The 20,197-nt window shown below is 32.5% G+C and overlaps 1 protein-coding gene across 2 annotated transcripts; it reads right to left on the minus strand.

The window, feature by feature from the left end:
* Positions 1 to 1,376: 1,376 nt before the first annotated feature.
* Positions 1,377 to 12,821, minus strand: LOC8284868 (metal tolerance protein C4). Of its 2 annotated transcripts, none has more exons than XR_001534892.3 (13): positions 12,189 to 12,821; positions 12,049 to 12,103; positions 11,500 to 11,632; positions 11,334 to 11,389; positions 10,756 to 10,870; positions 10,558 to 10,615; positions 10,351 to 10,469; positions 4,434 to 4,553; positions 3,834 to 3,935; positions 3,676 to 3,748; positions 3,214 to 3,255; positions 1,895 to 1,955; positions 1,377 to 1,818 (listed from the first exon to the last, which is right to left on the minus strand). XR_001534892.3 is itself a non-coding variant. In XM_002514327.4 (13 exons), the coding sequence occupies exons 1-13, from the start codon at positions 12,463 to 12,465 to the stop codon at positions 1,694 to 1,696; spliced, it is 1,362 nt and encodes a 453-aa protein (XP_002514373.2). In that variant the 5' UTR covers positions 12,466 to 12,814; the 3' UTR covers positions 1,377 to 1,693. The 2 variants fall into 2 exon arrangements, 1 of the variants encoding a protein (XP_002514373.2); XM_002514327.4 differs by having other exon boundaries at positions 3,214 to 3,281; positions 12,189 to 12,814.
* Positions 12,822 to 20,197: the final 7,376 nt, after the last annotated feature.

Here is a 20,197-nt window from a genome sequence, read left to right on the forward strand (position 1 = left end):
CCGTCTGCCACGCTGCCAGCTACTGCCACCGCCACCATCGTGCTCACCGGCCAGCTCCGCTGAGCCCCAGACGGGCGCCTTCCCCATCTGCCATGGAAGCCGACGTCCCCAAGCTTTCTCCCTCCTCTTCTTCTCCTTCTTTTCTTTCTTTTCTTTCTTTTCTTTTCTACATCGACAAAGGGTCTCTGAACTTTTCTTTCTTACCTTTTGGTCCCTCAACTTTTTTAATTACTATCAATTTCATCCTGCAAAAATTCCAATTAACCCCTAGACTTTTCTCTAGCCTTTCAATTAAGCCCCTAACTATTTAATTTGGGCCAATTTAGAATTATTGAAAATACATAATTACATATATACCCTTGCCGACATTATTTATTTACAAAAATACCAAACATACAAATTTTCATTAAACACCCATAATAATAAAATTTTACTTTTAATCCTCATCCCAAAATAAATTTCCAATTTAGTCCTAACACACAATTAATTTAATTAATCAATTTGCTAACTATTTTCCAACTTAAAATTTTATACCACTAGCTAATTAAAATACCAATTTCTCCAAAAATTCTTTTATAAAAACATCCTTTACAAATTCTTTCATATTTTTCAATATATAATTTTATTTATATATATTATATATACATATTTGGGGAAAATTTGAATAACCAAAATATAATTTATTTCTCAAATAATTTACTTAATTAATTTTTTAAAGATCCAACTAATTGGATATAGAAAAATAACTTCTTTAATTATCTAACATTAAAATCCCACTTAATTAATTCCAATTTAAACTAAATAAAAATTAAATTAAATTAATTTAAATAAAAACTCATTTATTAATTATTATTAATATTATCTTTTATTAAAGAAAAATTCTGAGTATTACAGCAATAATATTGATAACGTTCTGCTTCCATATACAAAAGTGTGTCTGTGTTCTTCGCCAACTATATGATCGCTAGAAAAGTAGCTTCTAAAAAATAAAAATGTGAAAATTATTTAAAAGCACCATTATTAATTTTACAATACTAGTAACATAAGGATTCAATGAACATCAAAATGAAAGTCTGAAGACGAACTAAGACATAATGCATGCATGAGAGCAACTAAAACAAAATCTGAGCGGTACAAGACTCAAATATGGATCTGCCTATATTATCTAAATACTTAATTGATTGCCACATCACTTATTAAATTATTATTTCAATGACATTGCATATCGAAACATTATTAAATGGCTTAATTGCCAAAATAATTTTATCAGAGTAAAATTGACATTAACATCAAATTATATTGCTAATTTTGAAAATTAAAACTCTCTGCTAGATTTTAAAACAGTGCAAATTACAGAATTTGTCAGTTAAGCCTTGTTAAGTCATAAAAGAGTTAACATTAGTTGAATACTTGAATCAGCACCAAACTGTTGAAACAATTAAAAGGAAAATGCCACCAGGACCCGACCAAAGAGCAGCAAAGGTGCCATGTTCTTTCCTTTTACTTTTCCCAAAAGGAAAAAGGCAAACCTATGATATAACTAGACAGATTTGGAATTCAACTATAAACAGTTCCTGAGTTCATCAATTTTTGTGCAAAAATACAACAAGCATATTATCTGCCATTTCTTTTTTCATGGATACAGTGGATACAAACAGAACGAGCAGAAAATACTACTGTAGGAACAATGTAATCACGGGATCGGGCCAGTTGGATTATGAGCTTCTATATCAACATGCCGAATACCAGGAACAAGCTCTTGTATCTCTTGTTCAAGCCTGTCAACTTCACTTCCTAAAGCAGTTACGACTTCCTCGCCTGAAGAAGAGAGCTCAGTTACTGAAACAGCCTCAAGTACTACTCTATAAAATGATCTTTAAAAGATGCAAAATACCGTAATTGGACATGATCTTGAGCAATGCATTATCATCCTTCTCCTTTCCTGCTTCACGGAACTGCATATCACCAATTCTAGTTAGTTACATCACCAATTCTGGCTAGTTATATATGCAAAGACTAATGCATACATAAAGGCATCCACCACATTAGCAATTTACCACTCTATTACAGTTATGAATGGACAATTTGGTTATGCCATTCTTTGTCAGACCACTAATTAGGAGTGAATGCGTGTAGATACAGAGGCAAGCAAACATCAGAACGCACTAAATGATTATCTACAAGGATTTCATATTCAAATGTGATACACCAGCTGGAGTAGTACGGCTTACATATCAGAGCATACAACTTGTTTTATTGTTTACAAGGTAGGAATGATGGTCAGGGTTCATGAATGCGATATATAATTAGGGACGGGAAAACAAATGAGAGAACCAAAAATTAAAGAGAAAAGAGGGAAGGCAGATTTGGCACTGGGAAAAAAGCCATGAATGACAATTCAAGGAAATGATTTAGGTTCCGTTGAAACTCTTTTACTGTATTTTTATATTAATATTTTTAGGGTTCATATATAAGAATTTCAGACCTGAAAAATGTGAAGATTCCGAGCTTCGCACTTCAGATTTCTCAGGAATCTAGTCAAAGTAATTCAACTACACAGTTCAATCAGTACCTGATACGAATCAGGACTGAGTTTTAACTTATAATAGAGTTGAAGCCTTGGTATTTGTGATTCACTTTGAATGCAGATAAATTGTAATGAGGCATCTTAGCCATGTTGTGAACAATTACAACAAGGACATGCAGGTTTATGTGGAAAGAATGCTAAAACAAATTCCGCAAGAAGTTCAAATAGTAATTTATAAGCCAGCTTCACTCCTAAATATGTTTTCTGCTTGTTTAGGGACCTGCTTTTGGGGTTACATGAAACTTTTGAGGTATATAGAGTGAAAACTTCCAAAAGCAAGGAAAACTATGTACATATAAAATCGAAGTTTTCTTTTTGACTATACCTTGGCTTATCAAAATGAGAATTTTTGGGAAACAAAGAAAGAAGAATAAAAGGAGCAGCTATAAAAATTAACTATAAAATGTATACCCAATGCTATGGAGATGCACCTGAAAGAAGTATCAGAGAGCAATTTGGCAAAATTTGATTTCTATTCACAAGGAACATTTAACTATTAAGTTTCAGGAGACTTGCACAGGAATCACTCGCCATGGAAAGGAAAGATTATTAGGTATTACTAATTTGCAAGTAGCTCAAGAATTGCTCAAAAGAATTCATCATGAGAAGGTAGACCAAAAATAAACCTGTCTGGCCCACTCTTCACGTCCAGTCCTTTTTAGATAATTCTGCACAACCACTACTCCATTAAAATCTGTAGCATATAGATAACCAAATCAGGTCAAATTGATAATCCAATAATGCCCTTTCTCTTATCAAACAAATTGTGCGATAATGCTAAAGTACAGAAGAGAAATTCAAGTATTTCGCCACACAAATGTGTTAAGGGTCTAAACCAGTTTTATGTTCTATTTCTAAGCTACAACAGGGACAGAATTACAATTACAGTCCACTAGTCATATACATCCAAGTTTGCAGAACTTGGTATCCGTTTGTGCACATGTCATTGATTATATAGCATGCCATCATTTAAAAGCTGTCAACACTCTGGTTTTTAAATATCTTTGTTGGTAGATAACTGAAATTGGTACCCAACATTTAGAAACTACAATTGGGATAATACAGAATAGAGTAGAAGCATGAGTCACCTATTTCTGCTTTAAATCTAAAGAATCCAGGTCCAATCACCTCACTTTTGCAATCATATAAAGCATCTACAACCTATAAAGAAAGAGTTGCACAAGTCAATTTCAGAATCATGAGGAAAAAAACAAATGACTAAAGAAAAATTGGCTAACTACTATACCGGGTCATTTTTTAAGAATTGCAGAACCTTCTCCATATCATGGTCATCCATTGCTCTACCAATTAAAGCATGCCGGTTCCTCTGGATAAGAAATATAGCCACCTGTAGATGGTTCAATTAGATTTCCATTTACATCAGAATAAGACTACGATGGATTGGTCCAACTTGCACGCTAATAGTAACAAAAAATAAGATCCCCTCAAGTTTCCACCTGTGGACTCGACCTTGTCCTCAGTCCTTAAATTGGAAAGAAGACCATTTGCAGAAACCAAACTTCCCACCCCAAACCCAAAAATAGAAAGGGGGGTGGGAAGAGAACTACACCAGGAAGAATAAAATACATAGGGATGTAAATGTAATCAACCCTGTTGCAAGTGGCAAACATAAATAATGAACATCCAACAGAACAAAAACTATTCCAATCTTTTGTCCATATAATAATCTTAATACATAGAAAATGAATTAATGATGCTATACTTTCACATGTAAAACCATGCTGTGTGAACATCAAAACAATATTCGTTTGAGAACAGTAAAATGATTCTCCTGAGCATATAAATTCCAGCTGTGTGATAATGACGAGTAAAATAACTCACATACCATACCAAGAAGGTTGCCCACAATAATTGAACCTATAGAATCATAAATTGCATTGCCTGTGGTATTCACTGCAACCAAAGATGCAGCAGCAATAGCAAGACCAGTTACCGCAGCGCCATCCTGTAAATTTAAAATTACTTATTGATGGAGATAGAAGACCATATACAGTAAATAATTTGTAAACATGCAAACACTGCCTAGCTAAAATTGTTATAATCATCAAATCAAAAATTAATAATTCAACTGCACTCATGGCACAATATACATATAAGCAAATAAAGTGGAATGATAAATGACTAACACAAGTTAAAGGGAAAAGAAAAGCACAAAAGGCAACAAGCAATGATAAATGAGAAAAATAAGGGTTATATCATCAATTTGAAAGAACCAGAGCCTATAACGTAGTCTTCCATTTGCATCATTAAGAGAAAAAAGATATTCTACCATTTATATCCTTAATTTGAAAGAACCAGAGCCTAAAAAGTCTTCCATTTGCATCATTAAGAAAAAAGAAATTCAAAAGTTAAATAAAAATGCTAGAATTGTTAGAATAAAACTACAGAATTGAAATTTAAGAACATTAAACCAAAGCATGAATACATCCATATTAAGTAATTAAGATAAGAGACTAAAGTCAACTCATCCAAGCATTGATCCCAATCCAGTTGGGGAGCTATATTGATCTTTTTCTTAGTTTTAACAGTTTACACTTACATTTATAACAAAGTATAATGATAATAAGTTTTTTGTTTTTTTAACAGTTAGCCAAAATCACATTAAAGTTAATTTAATTCTAATTTCCCTTCTTTATCATCAAGTTAATTCAATCAGCTTATCATTGGCAAAATTACATACTTCGCCCTAAACCAATGAAGCATTGATAAGCAACACCAGTCCTTGAAATATATTTCTAAAACTTTGTTATGAAGGGAAAAGAAATCCCTCCTGGTCGAGGGAAATTAATTCCTAAGGATGATGTCAACTATTTTGTTATTTGAAGGAGCTAAGCGCCAAAATGCAGTTACATAAGCAAGTCCTCCAAATTCTGCCTCACAGATTATACCTAGAGTTACAGCTTACAGAAAATTAAACTGAACAAAAAAAGAATAAAACTGAATGTCACATAGTTCATAGAACATCTATTCCTGACATTGTTTATAAATTTAGATGCATTAAATATCATGTTGATCTAATACTAATCCTAACCCTAATTTATATACAAATTAAAATTATATAAACTAGTTAATATTAATTTCTCAATTACAATACATAGTGTAAATTCATTATTGTGGTTGAAATAATTATTTTAAGAACTATCAAACGCTTATATATTTCGTTCGTCATTCTTTGCCTTTTGTTTTACAATGAATATAAATAATATTATTTTTCTAAATTAAAAAGTATTTTTTTATCATGTGAATAATAATGATTCTAATTATTAATAATTATTATACTTTTTATTATATGAGTAATAATTTGATATTATTATATTCTTTTAATATTTAAATATCACGAGTCCAATTATTTAGATTCACATTTATCGCACAAGGATAAAAAAACTAAAAGCAACATGAAATTGTACCAATAATATATTGAATATGTAAATAAATATTAAAGTATTGTGCTAAATAGGTATGATATAATTTGTTAAAGTATGCTAAAACTAAAAAAACTGAAGATAAAAGGACAAGAAAAAAATGATAAGATACTTTTCTTTCAATAAGAGGGAGGCTAAAAGATATCACACTACACAAATCTGAGCAAGTGACACTCCAACCATATCCTAAGAAATAAGACCAACAAGGTCATGACGAGGAGTAGACAGCAATGACAGCCAAATCTGTAGTTATCATTGAAGGTAGCTGAAAAATTAAACCGTTTGGTAAAATTCTATTACCAGTTGCTAATAGTATGTTAAATGGCCATTAAAAAAATCTAAACTTTTGTAGTAGTTTGCTATTTTGGCCAATTCTTTAAAAATTGTCAATTTAGCCATGATTTGGCCAATTGAGTGCAACTTTGGCCAAAATTAAGCAGTGTGACTAAAAACGTGAATGCAATTTAGAAAACGAAAACTCAAAATTAAGTAATGTGCATAAAAAACATGGCATTAAAACTCATCAATTTGGGTTTTTCATTTTCTAATTGGCATCTATGTCACTGTTCATGTTGCTTAAGTTTGACAAACAACTCAATTAGGCCAAAATTGCACTGAATTGGCTAAATCGTGATTAAATTGACAATTTTTAAAGAATTAGTTAAAAGAAGAAAACTTCGTAAAGGTTTGGATTGTTTAGCCTATTATGCCTACAATTTAATATTAGATATATTTTATTCTATAATACTATTTTAAATGACACAAATTAATAAAAAAAATAGCTTATAATAATTAAAAATATTATAATTAATTTTATTTGACTCAATTGTATTTATTATTAAAACTATTTGTAAAAGTTACTTTCAAAGTAGGGATTAAAATTTAAATTTCACTGATAAAAAATTCTCTCCTATCAAATATCATAATTATTTAACTATTAAGTATTATTTTAAAATAATAATCATTTATCATGAATTATAAAAAGTTAATTATATGAGATCAACTTAAAGCAAATTATTATTGATAAATTTTAGTACAGATAATGTTGTCCAAATAAATAAATAAATAATTAGCTATCAACTGATAAGAAAAATCTTTAAATAAAAAAATAGCACATAAATAAAAATAATAATATGTTCTTCGTCCAAAAAAATATTTAATTATTAGTAACCCAAATAGTGATAATGACTTGAATATATTTTAGACATCTAAATTAAATAGGATATTACACTTAAAAGGCTTATTTTTTAAAAACGTTTGCTACATTTTATATTATTAAAATAAAATAAATCATTTGTGTATAATTTTTTAAGTTGGACTATTATACTTTTATAATAATTGTGAATCTTGGATTTTCGTAATAATATATTAAATTTGTTTATTGCTAGCTATAAAAAGTAATCAGTATAAATTTATGAGGTATAAATAGATTAACTTGTAGATGAACCACTATAATTTAAAGATTCTGTCATTATCTTAACACTAAAAATATTTATGATGATAAATTTGAAATATATAGATAATATTTTATTTTTTAAGTGATAACGAGTCAAATATTTAATATTAACATACAACGCATGTGAACAAAAAAAATTAATTTCCTCACTGCAAAAACATAGTCCACTTTTTATTTATGTGGATTAAAAGTTAAATCTATTAATAAAATTTCAAAGCTAGAATTTTAATTCTTCTTTATATAACAAAAATGAAAAATGTTACTAATTGAAAACGAAAAAAATATTAAACTAAAATAGATATTTCTAATTTTTGATAATTATAAGCCTTGCATGGTAATAATAAATGTGAGTGCTACAAAATTTTTATCAACTAACTAATTTATTTTAAATAGATTATTCTTAAGTAATTAATTTTATCTTTATGACTTTTCGATTAATTTGATTGTTAAAAATTAGAATAATTGTAATGATATGAAATTATATTTATATAAATACATTTTAGTAATTACAAAAGAAACATATGGATGTAAATATAATGATATAGAACGTAAAATATAAAATATTTTTGAGATAAAGAATAATTTTAGATAAAAAATAAGGTGAAAAGAAACACGGATTGAAAATTAAAATCAAAATAATAAACATTATAAGTTAAAAATTTAAGTTACAAAAAATGTTATTTTCAGAATAATATATTAATTTATTAAATAAGTTACCATATTAATTTTATTTAAGATTATTTTAATTTATTAATATGTGAATAATAACTAATCAAATTATTATAATTCATGTGAGAAAAAACTAGTTGTATCAAAAGTGGTCCACCACAGTAATAGAAATAGTAATTTTAAAGTCTACATCCTACGTCAATATTGTACCATATGAAACATATAAGATGTGCAAAGTCTCATTGTGAAATCATCTTCAGGGTAATCTGATAATTCAAACAAGAAAGCCAAGCCTTTAGAAACATGCAGTGTAATTAAAGGCAGAAAGGCACACTCAAGGTGATAGGCCTTCCTATCGCCTTGAAGCGCAAAGTGCAAACAAGGAGCAAAATCCTAAAAGGAATTAATTAAAAATAATGTGGAAAAAAACACAAATCTTTAGCAAACAAAAATCTAGTAATAATCAAAGCTTGTAAAACATCATTTCACAAAGAAAAGTTAAACTCTAACCTATAATATAATTAGAGAAAAGGATAAAGTTCAAAAAACTACCGTGTGGTTTGGCGCTTTTACACTTGGAGGACAGAGGTACTCTTTTTATCAAAGCAGTAACATGTGTTTTATTAACACATTCCATGTTTTTCTTATTTTTTATCTTGTAAATATTAATAAAAGACAGTCTTTTTATAGAATTAAATATTTTTACGTAATTTAGCCTCCGACTAAATATTTTGTTATCATAATAAATTATTAGAACATATACTTTTTAAATTTTGATCAAATTTAAAAGATGATTTTTTAAAAATAAATTTTAATATATTTATAAACTCCTTGATGCATTATAGATGCTATAATACTTATGAACTCATGATTTATTGATGATTCAAGTTAAATAAATGTAAAACTTTATATAAAAAAATTATAAAAACATAAATGTACCTAAGAAATGCTAAAAATATAAAACATGTGGTACTCTTTTAATACAAAAAATATCTTTGTCCTAAAGTTTAAAAGAGTGAAACCATAAGGTAATTTTTGAGCTTTACCCATAAATAAACCTATGGAATTATTCAAGAACCTAATTACTTAAAACTAATGATAGAAATAGCATAGACTAAATATCACTATCAGATTTCTCCAAGTCCTCAACACTTTTATCATCATAACCGAATGCATATCCTTCAACATTAATTTCATAACCATCCAAGTCAGCCTCAAGATCTTTGAGTTGAGCCTTTTGAACTTGTAATTCATTTCATTGAGTTGGTTTGATTTTATTGATCTTTTCTTAAATGAAGTGCAACAAAATGTATCCAAAGCGCTGGACCTTTTAGTGCCTCACCTTGCACCTTGGCGCACAAGCGAACACTTTTAACTACACCGGGAAGGTACCAATAAAATGATTTTAGACTGAGCAAAAAATTACTAACAAAATTGTTATAGAAGTTCCCCTAAAGCTTTAGCATTTCTTATGAATGCAATAAATGCTAGAGCTAGGAAAACCTCACAAGTCAAGTATTAATAAACATGCCTATACTATTAAAACAAATAGGGAAAAAACAGCCATGTTGATAGATACTAATACCAAACAGATTGAAGCTACTGCTTCCATCTCATTATTGAACCAAGCCCTAGATATGCCAATTAGCCTGAGCTAAGCCTAAAGAACATAGACTCCTTCTAAAGCCTAATTCAGCAAACACATTATTAATGCTCTACCCCTAAAAGCCCTCATGTCATCACTAATCAAAAGGAAAATTTAAATGAAAGAAACATGTCAACCCGACTTGAATATGATGAGACATCAAACAAGATCAGTAATCAAACAACTAATCATGTCATATAAAAGAAATGATGGCAACATTAATTGAAAACCCTTAAGACATTTTTTTATAATTAGTTTTTGCAGTCATAAAAGGGAAAATCCACCAAACAACTCAATTAATATTATAAAATTATTTAAGACTACAACATGTGTACAGTTTACTCAAACTTCTTTTCTCTCTGTAATCTAAAAAAGTGTTAAATACATTGCTCAACTTAGTTATAAGTTGATTTACCTGAGTGATAGCTAAGTTTTTACCAGACACTTCATTAAAAAAGGATCAAGTTCCATCCTCACCAAGAATATATCATATTTAGAAAATAATCAATAATTTCACAAAACAAAAGAGAGAAAGGGAATCATAAATTACCTCAGTCATGACTGCAACAGATGTGGGATCATGGCCACGCCAAACATAGTCCCTAACTTTCATTCCCTCTGCAGCTGCACCTTTCTTCACAGCTTGTATGGCAACAACAAGAGAAGCACCTGCAATAGGGGTATAGGGAGAAGGGTGAAGTTGAGAAATTAAGAGAAATGCTTGAAGATTTATGAACAATAGATGGATAAATTGTACCTTCAATGATAAATGAACCACCAATCACTAAAGCTGCATATTTAATGTTCTCAGGGGGCTGATAAGAACATGCAAGTCAATAAACCTTGATGCATTTAACAAAGCCAATGATGAAAATCATGAAAAGAAATAAAAAGAAGGCAAGTATTAGGGGACTTATCACAAAATGTGCTGTTAGGAGTTGATCTGGTTACTTACATGTGAAGTCCACAAGTTCTGAACGCCATGAACAATTGTTGCTCCAGAACCAAGACAAAAGATACCAACAGCAGATATCAAGGACCAAACAAACCTCTCCTTGGAGTAGCCATACCTTTGCAACAAAAAGGATGTCTTCAGCATATCCATAGATCATAATCAATAGTAACAACAGCCCTAGCAGTGATAAATCATAAATCATAAAATAATAACCACAATGTAAAAGCATGTAATGCATCCTACATGTGCATAAATGTCCAATAATCATAAACTTATACAGCTGGCTGCTATTGCTTAAAAGTTTTAGCTTGTTTTAAAAAAGAAAAAGAGAAAAAGGCCATAGAGCAATGGTTAGTAAGTAAGAAGTAAAGACTGGAAGGAAAGAGAGACGAAGATAGAGCCCAAACATCTTCACATGGTAAGTCACAAGAAATGTTCACACAAATTGTTTTCAGTTGCAAGATTATCCTACATTGATATCTATGAATAATTGGGCTCGTGGAGTTTCATGATTCCGATTTAAAAAAGAGGCACTGAAATGATGAAATAATAGTAAATAGAAAAGTTCAGTGACTGACGGATGAATGGCATCTGGTGCACGCCTTGAGCTACTCAAACCATAAGCAAGGAGCGCCTACAATGTCAACATGAATTAGTTTCTCTGCATTAAGTAATCAGCAGCTTAAGTTAAAAAGTCTGAAATCCAAAACAAGATTCATTAAACCACGGCAATAATAAAGACACCTGGTTTGCAAAATCAGCAACTGAATGCACAACTTCAGCCAGCATTACATGACTAGAGGTCGTCCACCAGACCCCAAATTTAAGAGAGAAGACGAGGAAGTTGCACCACAATGCAGTTGTGACTGCTCTATGACTGCCAAAGATGACAACAGTATAAGGTAACGAGAAAGAGTGCAAAGAGGTACGCATCAAAGGGAAACAATTTCCAAGATAGCGGATGTGCAATTCAATCTGTACAATGCTGAGGTTAACAGACCATATGCATGTCTACGCTGAGAGGTTAACTCATCAAGTGCTTTTATTTCAATAAACGACCATGTATAAAGTTAAAGGAGTAGAATAACCACAACAAAATTCAAGGTTCTTTTACTCTTTAAGGCAAAATGTTAGCACAGATAACTGCCCATATTACACCAAAATCACTTGATTATGAATCAATTATGTAAAAGAAGGTACCAAGCTATTAAATCTAGAAATCATAACAATACATTAATTCTTCTTCCAGCACACCAACAGTACATGAGGTATCAAATGGTATGTATACAAAACCTGTGTTGATCATTGATTTCGATCTTCTTTACTTGTTTAGCCCTCCTGAAAAAGCCTGCATTATTAACCAATAATAAAAACAAACAAATTCCAGTTTCGTGAGGAAAAGAAGAAAAAAAAAAAACTGAATAGAAACTTACTTCGACGACTTAAGAAATAATGGGGATTCCGATAATCCAAAGCAACTAAGCCCTTACAAGAATTACAAGTGAAAAAACCACGAGACTGAGAGTGACTAAAGGAACCAAAGCTCAAAATGTGTCTTGTAGAAATGGGATTTAATGTGGGATATTCGTTGTTGGTGGTATTGTTTTGGGTTAATAAAAAAATATTCCATGTAATTGAAGATGATGAAGGTTTTAAGATATGGGTCTGAGAATGGTAAAGGCGGGACAGAAATCGATAAGACGTTTGCATTAAAACAATGTTTTTCAATGGCTTCCACTATGTTGTTACTTTCGGACATGAAAACAGAAAAATGCTTTTTTTTAATGTAAATTAGGTATAGCAAATTCAGTGTTTACAGATTTCTATATCTATGAGAGAAGCAGATCTTGGATTTCTATGTAATGATTGCTATAGCGAATTCAGGGTATTCAGATTTCTGTGTGACGGAAGAGAAAAGAGTTCCGTATATGCTAAATATTCCACTCTTTCTGTGTGTGCGTTTATTTTAGGGAAATTTTTCAGATTTAAAATCAATAAAAAATATCATTTTTATTTTATAAATTTAAAAAAAAAATGTTATTTTTAAATTTTTTTTAAAATACAGTGTGATTATTTTTTAGTTGTTTTTTATTTTTTTTAATTTTTTTTAATTTTTTATTATTTTATGAAAAAACAACTAAAAAAATATCAAAAAATAACTAATACCGTATTTTTAATATTTTTACATAGTAAAACTGATAAAAAAAAGTTTACACCGTATTTTTTATAAAAAGTAATAAAAAATACCTATATTTTTATTGTTTTTTCTTTATTTTAGCAGTAATTATTATAGTCTAATTACTCAAAAAATTTCACTCTTAGTGTTTCAATAATTTTAACTAATTCTAACAATTTTTTTTACATTAAAACTTATATTTTTAATTTTATTTCTAAAATACATTTCGGTAATGAAAATCTAGTTGTTATTATTGATGTGTAAAATTTTTACATAAAATGAAAAAAATAAAGATGACGCAATAAATTATTAGCTAACTCATCTACCACATTCAAAGCACGAGCTATCTCCTTGTGGCTTTGACCAGCCGATGTACATGCTTAAACTAATTTTTATGAATCTGTATGATTATTTGTATTACTAACATTTCATGGACAAAGAAGATGCAAAGTACCAAAAAGAATACAACTCACATGTTGATATGGAATTAGTCCAACAAGAGGTCCATCACACAGCTCAAGTGCAAGATAATAATGTTACGGCCCATGCCTTGCTAGTGCATGAAAATGCTAAGCAAAGATCAGAATATTTCATGGGATTCTCATCAAAACAAACCTTTATCACTTGCCTTAATTGGATGGTTGAATAAAGGCTTGAAAAGGGGAATATTTGTTTCTCATTATATTCAGTTTTTGTTGTTCATAAAGGTGGACGTTTTTGGAGTTATTCCTTATTTAATTTGCTGTTGGAATTTCAGTTTTAAGTTTGTAATAAAAATTTTGTAATCAGCCTTTAATAGCTGTTACAAAACTTTTCTTTATTTAGCACTTTTATTTGCTGTTTAATTAGGGATGTTACAAGGGAATGTTAATCCTTGTGGCTGGTCAGTTTTTAGGAGGAAGTTGAAGAGTTTATCTATGTCATGTAACTCTTCTAGGGGTTGAGTATAAATAGAACTCATGGCCAAGTGTTATAGGCATTGAGAGTTGAAAACAAAATCTGATTTCTTTGTGAAATTATTCTAAGTGTTTTACTTTGTGTTTACACGCCCTTTTGCTCTTACTACTTAGTGTTTGAGAGTAGAAGTTTGAGAGTGCTTTACTTAGTGTTTTGTGCTGCTCAGAAAAAAAAAAATAGTCACATCCTTGAATTAGTTTCAAACTTGTGCGTTCTATCCTTGTTCTTTTATTTGTTCCCTACAATTCAAAATACTCAAACTCATTCCAAAACGGTCCTATTCCTTTTCCATATCAATTGGTATCAGAGCTTAGGCTTTGGAGAGTGTGAGTTTTGTATAAAAAAAAAATAGATTACGTTGCTGAAAACAGGTCTGAAGGTTTTGATTCGTATCTCCCTTGTTCCTGAAGATTTTTGAGTGTTTCTTGAGTCTAAATTATTTTTCTCTTTGAGAGTTTTGTGACTGTAAAGTTACAAAATTTTTGAAGTCCGTTTGATATTTTTCTTGGTTGATTAAAATTGCACGCTGTTGTAATAGAAACAAATCAGTCCAATTTTGAAATGTTGGCTGCTATCATGAAGCAACTTCGTGAGCTACAAGGAGACTTGAGGAAACATGAAGCTAGGATGGATGCCATTGTGGAACTATCCTTAAAGATGGGAGAATGTGTTGGAGACTTAAAGAACACAGCAAGCTCCAGTGGGAATCCTACCTATCGAAACTTTCAAGAAGAAGATAGGAGTTTCAAATTGAAACTTCCTGAATTTGATGGCTCAAGTGATCTGGAAAACTTCCTAGATTGGGTTCGAAGAATGGAAAGTGTCTTCGATTATAAAGACTTTGATGATAGGAGGAGGTGTAAGATGGTTGTCCTTAGATTAACAAAGCTTGATGGGCTTTGGTATGACAATCTAAAAGCCAAGAGACGAAGAGAAAAGAAAGAGAAGATTGAGTCATGGGAGAAACTCAAGAAGAAAATGGAGAGGCGTTGGGTACCACGTGAGTATGAGCAAGATCAATATGTCAAGCTAACTCGACTAACTCAAGGTGATCTCAGTGTTGATGAGTATGTTCGTGAATTTGAAAGGCTAGGATTGATGTGTGACTTGCGAGAGAATGAGCCCCTCAAGATTGCTCGTTTTACTAAAGGGTTGTCCAAACCCATTTCTCACAAGGTAGATCTTATGAGTTTTTCTACTTTTGATGAAGTTATGACAGTAGCTAGGAAGGTGGAAGCACAAATGAAACAGGAGAAGCTTAAGACGAACACAAGTGGCGTAAAGACTCCATATAAACCATACATACCTTTTGGGAAGAGTGAGTCTTCTTCTAACTCTTCTAAGCAACTTTCTTCTACTAATCCTTCAAAGTTTCAAAGTGAAAAATCTAGTTTTAAGCAAGAATGATTCAAGAGGACTTGTTATAAGTGCCAAGAACGTGGGCATATTGCTATTGAATGCCCAAAAAGGAATACTCTCACAATTCACCCGAGTGAGTAGGATTCTTACGGCTATGAATCTGAAAGTAGCGATAAAGATGTTGAGGAGTATGATGCGGAGGAAAATGATAACCCTCTTTGTGGAGTTGTTAGGAGAGTCTTACATTCTGAACCTCTCAAAGACATGCAGCAACGAGAGAACCTTTTCCATACAAGGTGCAAGGTTCTTGATAAGACATGTGATGTGATTGTGGATGGAGGATCATGCACGGATGTGGCATCCACAAAACTTGTAAGTAAGCTTAAGCTTCCTCTTCGAAATCATGCTAGGCCTTACAAATTGAATTGGTTGAATAATGAAACTGCTTTGAAAGTCAAGAAACAAGCTTTAGTTTCATTTGCAATTGGTAATTATCATGATGAATGTTGGTGTGATGTATTGCCTATGAGTGCATGCCATATTTTGCTTGGTAGACCATGGCAATTTGATAGAAATGCTGTACATGATGGTGTTTCTAATGTATATACGGTTACTACTACGGGTGGAAAGAAGATTAGATTGTTACCTTTGCCTCCTAAGGTTGAACCTATGGTGGAAAGAAGGCCTAATTTTCTGATTTCGAGGAAAGAGTTTGAAAAAGAGTGTGCAATGGAGGGAGGAGGGTTTGTACTTATTATTAAACCCATTTCTAATGTTGTTTCCTATGCCACTAACTCTTTGTCTTTGAGTCATTTGCTTGAAGAATTTTCTGATGTATTTTCTAGTGATTTACCGAAAGGATTGCCACCTTTTCGTGGGATTGAGCATGCAATTGACTTAATCCCGGGAGCTCCATTGCCTAACAAAGCAGCCTATAAGTGCAATCCCGAGCAAGCTAAAGAGTTGCAAAGGCAAGTGGAAGAACTAATGGAGAAAGGTTATGTGCGTGAGAGCCTTAGTTCATGTGCTGTTCCGGCTCTTTTAGTGCCTAAGAAAGAAGGAACATGGAGAATGTGTATTAATAGTTGTGCAATCAACAACATAACTATCAAATATCGATTTCTTATGCCTAGGCTCCAAGATATGTTTGATGAATTGAGTGGTGCCAAAATTTTCAGCAAGATTGATTTAAGGAATGGCTACCATCAAATGAGAATTCGAGAAGGTGATGAATGGAAGACAGCTTTCAAAACGAAACAAGGGTTGTATGAGTGGCTTGTCATGCCATTTGGACTTTGCAATGCCCCTAGTTCGTTCATGAGACTTATGAATGAGGTACTTCGACCTTTTCTCAATAAGTTCATTGTTGTATACTTAGACGATATTTTAGTATATAACAAATCTAAAAGTGAGCATATGTTGCATTTGAGAGATTTATTTGAAAAATTGAGAACTCATAAGTTGTATGGAAAAATGGAAAAATGTACTTTCATATGTAATAGTATTTCTTTCCTAGGATACATTGTTTCTAGTGAAGGGATACAGGTTGATCCGGAGAAAGTGAAGGCCATTTCCACATGGTTAGTTCCAAGGGATGTTCATGAAGTTAGGAGCTTTCATGGCCTTGCTTCTTTCTATAGAATCTTCATCAAGAACTTCTCAATAATTACAGCCCCGATGACGGAGTTAATGAAGAAATGAGAGTTCAAATGGAGTGAAGCGGCCCAAAAATCCTTTGAATAAGTCAAAAAAAAATTATGCAATGCACCCATCCTTGCTCTTCCAAATTTTGACAAGCTTTTTGAAGTGGAATGTGATGCAAGTGGCGTGGGTATTGGAGTTGTCCTTATTCAAGAGAAGCGTCCAATTTGCTACTTTAGTGAGAAACTAAGTGGAGCCAAGCTGAATTATTCCAACTATGATCGTGAGTTCTATGCGATTGTTAGAGCTTTAGAACATTGGTCTCACTATCTAAGGCCAAAACCTTTTATTCTTCATTCGGATCATGAGGCCTTGAAGTATATACATGGCCAACAAAAGCTGAATCATCGACATGCCAAGTGGGTAGAGTTCCTGCAATCTTTCACTTTCCATTCGAAGTATAAGGAGGGAAGGAACAATGTTCTTGCGGATGCTCTCTCAAGGAGACGTTACCTACTTGCTACTGTCCATACTCAAGTTCTAGGCTTTGAACATTTAAAAGGTCTATATGAGTATGATGAACACTTTGCTACTGTATTTCAAAAGCCTACTCAGGAGTTCATAGTTCAAGATGGTTTCTTATTTAAAGGGAACAAACTTTGTGTCCTTAAGTGTGGTGTTCGTGAGCTTTTGATTAGGGAAGTCCACGGAGGTGGAATTGCTGGTCACTTTGGTGTTCACAAGACCATGGACATACTCAATGAACACTTTTATTGGCCACACATGATAAAAGACGTGACTCATGTAGTGGAGAGATGTTCTACTTGTCAAAAGTCCAAGAGTACCTTCCATAAAGGTCTCTACAATCCCTTACCCGTCCCTGATGCCCCTTGGAAAAGTGTAAGTATGGACTTTATTGTGGGGCTTCCAAAGACTCAAAGGGGAAAGGATAGCATCATGGTGGTGGTTGATCGATTTTCAAAGATGGCTCAATTTGTTGCGTGCCATAAGATGGATGATGCATCCAAAGTTGCTGACTTGTATTTTCGTGAGATCATACATTTGCATGGTGTTCCAAGATCAATTGTTTCAGATAGGGATTCTAAATTCCTAAGTCACTTTTGGAGAATTTTATGGAAGTTGGTAGGTACTAAGCTTCTTTTTAGTACTTCTCATCATCCTAAAACTGATGGCCAAACGGAAGTGACTAATAGAATACTTGGATCTTTGTTGCGTGGACTTGTGAGTAAAATGCAAAAAGATTGGGATACCAAGTTGGCACATGCTGAATTTGCCTATAATAGATCACCTTCTTCAACTACAAGTCGTGCTCCTTTTGAGGTGGTCTATTCTTCCTGTTGAACTTGTTCCATTGCCAAGAAAGGACTTAGTCTATGTTGATTCAAAGAAAAGATGGGAAGCATTTCAGAAAACATGTACTCAAGTTAAGGAGAAAATTGAAGCAATGAATGCAGTTTACAAGGCAAGAGCTAACAAGAGAAGAAAACAACCTACCTTTGCTAAGGGTTATCTAGTGTAGTTACATTTGAAGAAGGAACGTTTTCCTAATCTTAGGAAAAACAAACTCATGCCTAGGTCAGATGGTCCATTTCATGTGTTAGAAAAGATTGGAGAAAGTGCTTACAAACTTGAACTTCCAAGTGAGTATGGTGGTGTAAGTGCAACTTTGAATGTGGGGAATTTAACTCCATACCTTAATAATGAAAGTTTGAGGATAAAATTTTTCGAAGAGGGGGAGAATGATATGGAATTAGTCCAACGAGAGGTCCATCACACAGCTCAAGTGCAAGATAATAATGCTACGGTCCATGCCTTGCTAGTGCATGAAAATGCTAAGCAAAGATCAGAATATTTCATGGGATTCTCATCAAAATAAACCTTTATCACTTGCCTTAATTGGATGGTTGAATAAAGGCTTGAAAAGGGGAATATTTGCTGCTCATTATATTCAGTTTTTACTGTTCATAAAGGTGGACGTTTTTGGAGTTATTCCTTATTTAATTTGCTGTTGGAATTTCAGTTTTAAGTGTGTAATAAAACTTTTGTAATCAGCCTTTAATAGCTGTTACAAAAATTTTCTTTATTTAGCACTTTTATTTGCTGTTTAATTAGGGATGTTACAAGGGAATGTTAATCCTTGTGGCTGGTCAGTTTTTAGGAGGAAGTTGAAGAGTTTATCTATGTCATGTAACTCTTCTAGTGGTTGAGTATAAATAGAACTCATGGCCAAGTGTTATAGGCATTGAGAGTTGAAAATAAAATCTGATTTCTTTGTGAAATTATTCTAAGTGTTTTACTTTATGTTTACACTCCCTTTTGCTCTTACTACTTAGTGTTTGAGAGTAGAAGTTTGAGAGTGCTTTACTTAGTGTTTTGTGCTGCTAAAAAAAAAAAAAAAAAACATTCACATCCTTGAATCAGTTTCAAACTTGTGCATTTTATCCTTGTTCTTTTATTTGTTCCCTACAATTCAAAATACTCAAACTCATTCCAAAACGGTCCTATTCCTTTTCCATATCACATGTGTGCAAGTACTCGAAGTAAACTCTAAAAGAAGGCAATACTCCATGGCAAGCCGATATTCTATGGCATCGGAGGACTCCAATAGGATACCATTGGATCTGGGAGAAACGAGATGCTCCCAAGCACCACTCTAACACTGTTGCCGGGGGCACCCTAGATGCAGCAAAATATGAGAGGACCTAGAATGGCGAGAGCGTCGCTCTTTATCGGCTCAAGAACCGAAGGCACATAAGGAAGAACTACAACAAAATAGCTAAGTAAACAACCAAGCATAAGGAAGGAAAATAAGACTTAGTAAAGTGGTCAAGAAAGAACCTTAGCCATAATGTCATCATCAAAGGGCACAGACCCTAGCACTTGAGGAATGAAGGAAATATAGTCTGTCCTTTAGACCTGAATGATGAGGTCCTCAAAGTCATCATATCCCTCCAGACTTCTTGCTAGTTTCTTGCTACCAAGATCAGCTGTCCAAAACATGGAAAGAGGAGGAGACAAAGGAACTCAGCATCTGCTAGACACCCTCTCCCAATTGTAAATCCTCTCGCCTAAGAACCAAGCCCGATAAGTAGGGCTAGCCAAGAGGATCCTTCTATGCTCAAGGTCTACAGCAAAGAGCATGTAGGATCCAATGACGGCATTCACCAAGCCAGTCGCTATGAATCTGTGAATTACAAAGGTAAGTAACTAAAACTTGTAAACTACAAATATGACTAATGAGTTTTCTTTTACCTTATCCAAGGTCAAAGAGTTTTTCCACATACAATG

Source organism: Ricinus communis, chromosome 4 (genome assembly GCF_019578655.1).
Source record: "Ricinus communis isolate WT05 ecotype wild-type chromosome 4, ASM1957865v1, whole genome shotgun sequence".
NCBI classification, from domain to species: Eukaryota; Viridiplantae; Streptophyta; class Magnoliopsida; order Malpighiales; family Euphorbiaceae; genus Ricinus; species Ricinus communis.

Bases quoted from the DNA above. Each gene is read 5' to 3' on its own strand.
- LOC8284868 (XM_002514327.4), bottom strand. From the start codon at position 12,465: ATGCAAACGTCTTATCGATTTCTGTCCCGCCTTTACCATTCTCAGACC. The intron at 4,554-10,350 runs GTAATTTATGAT...TTAAATTTACAG, and splicing joins CTGTTGCAGTCATGACTGAG to GATGGCGCTGCGGTAACTGG. The intron at 1,956-3,213 runs GTTTATTTTTGG...GGTGATATGCAG, and splicing joins GTGAAGAGTGGGCCAGACAG to TTCCGTGAAGCAGGAAAGGA.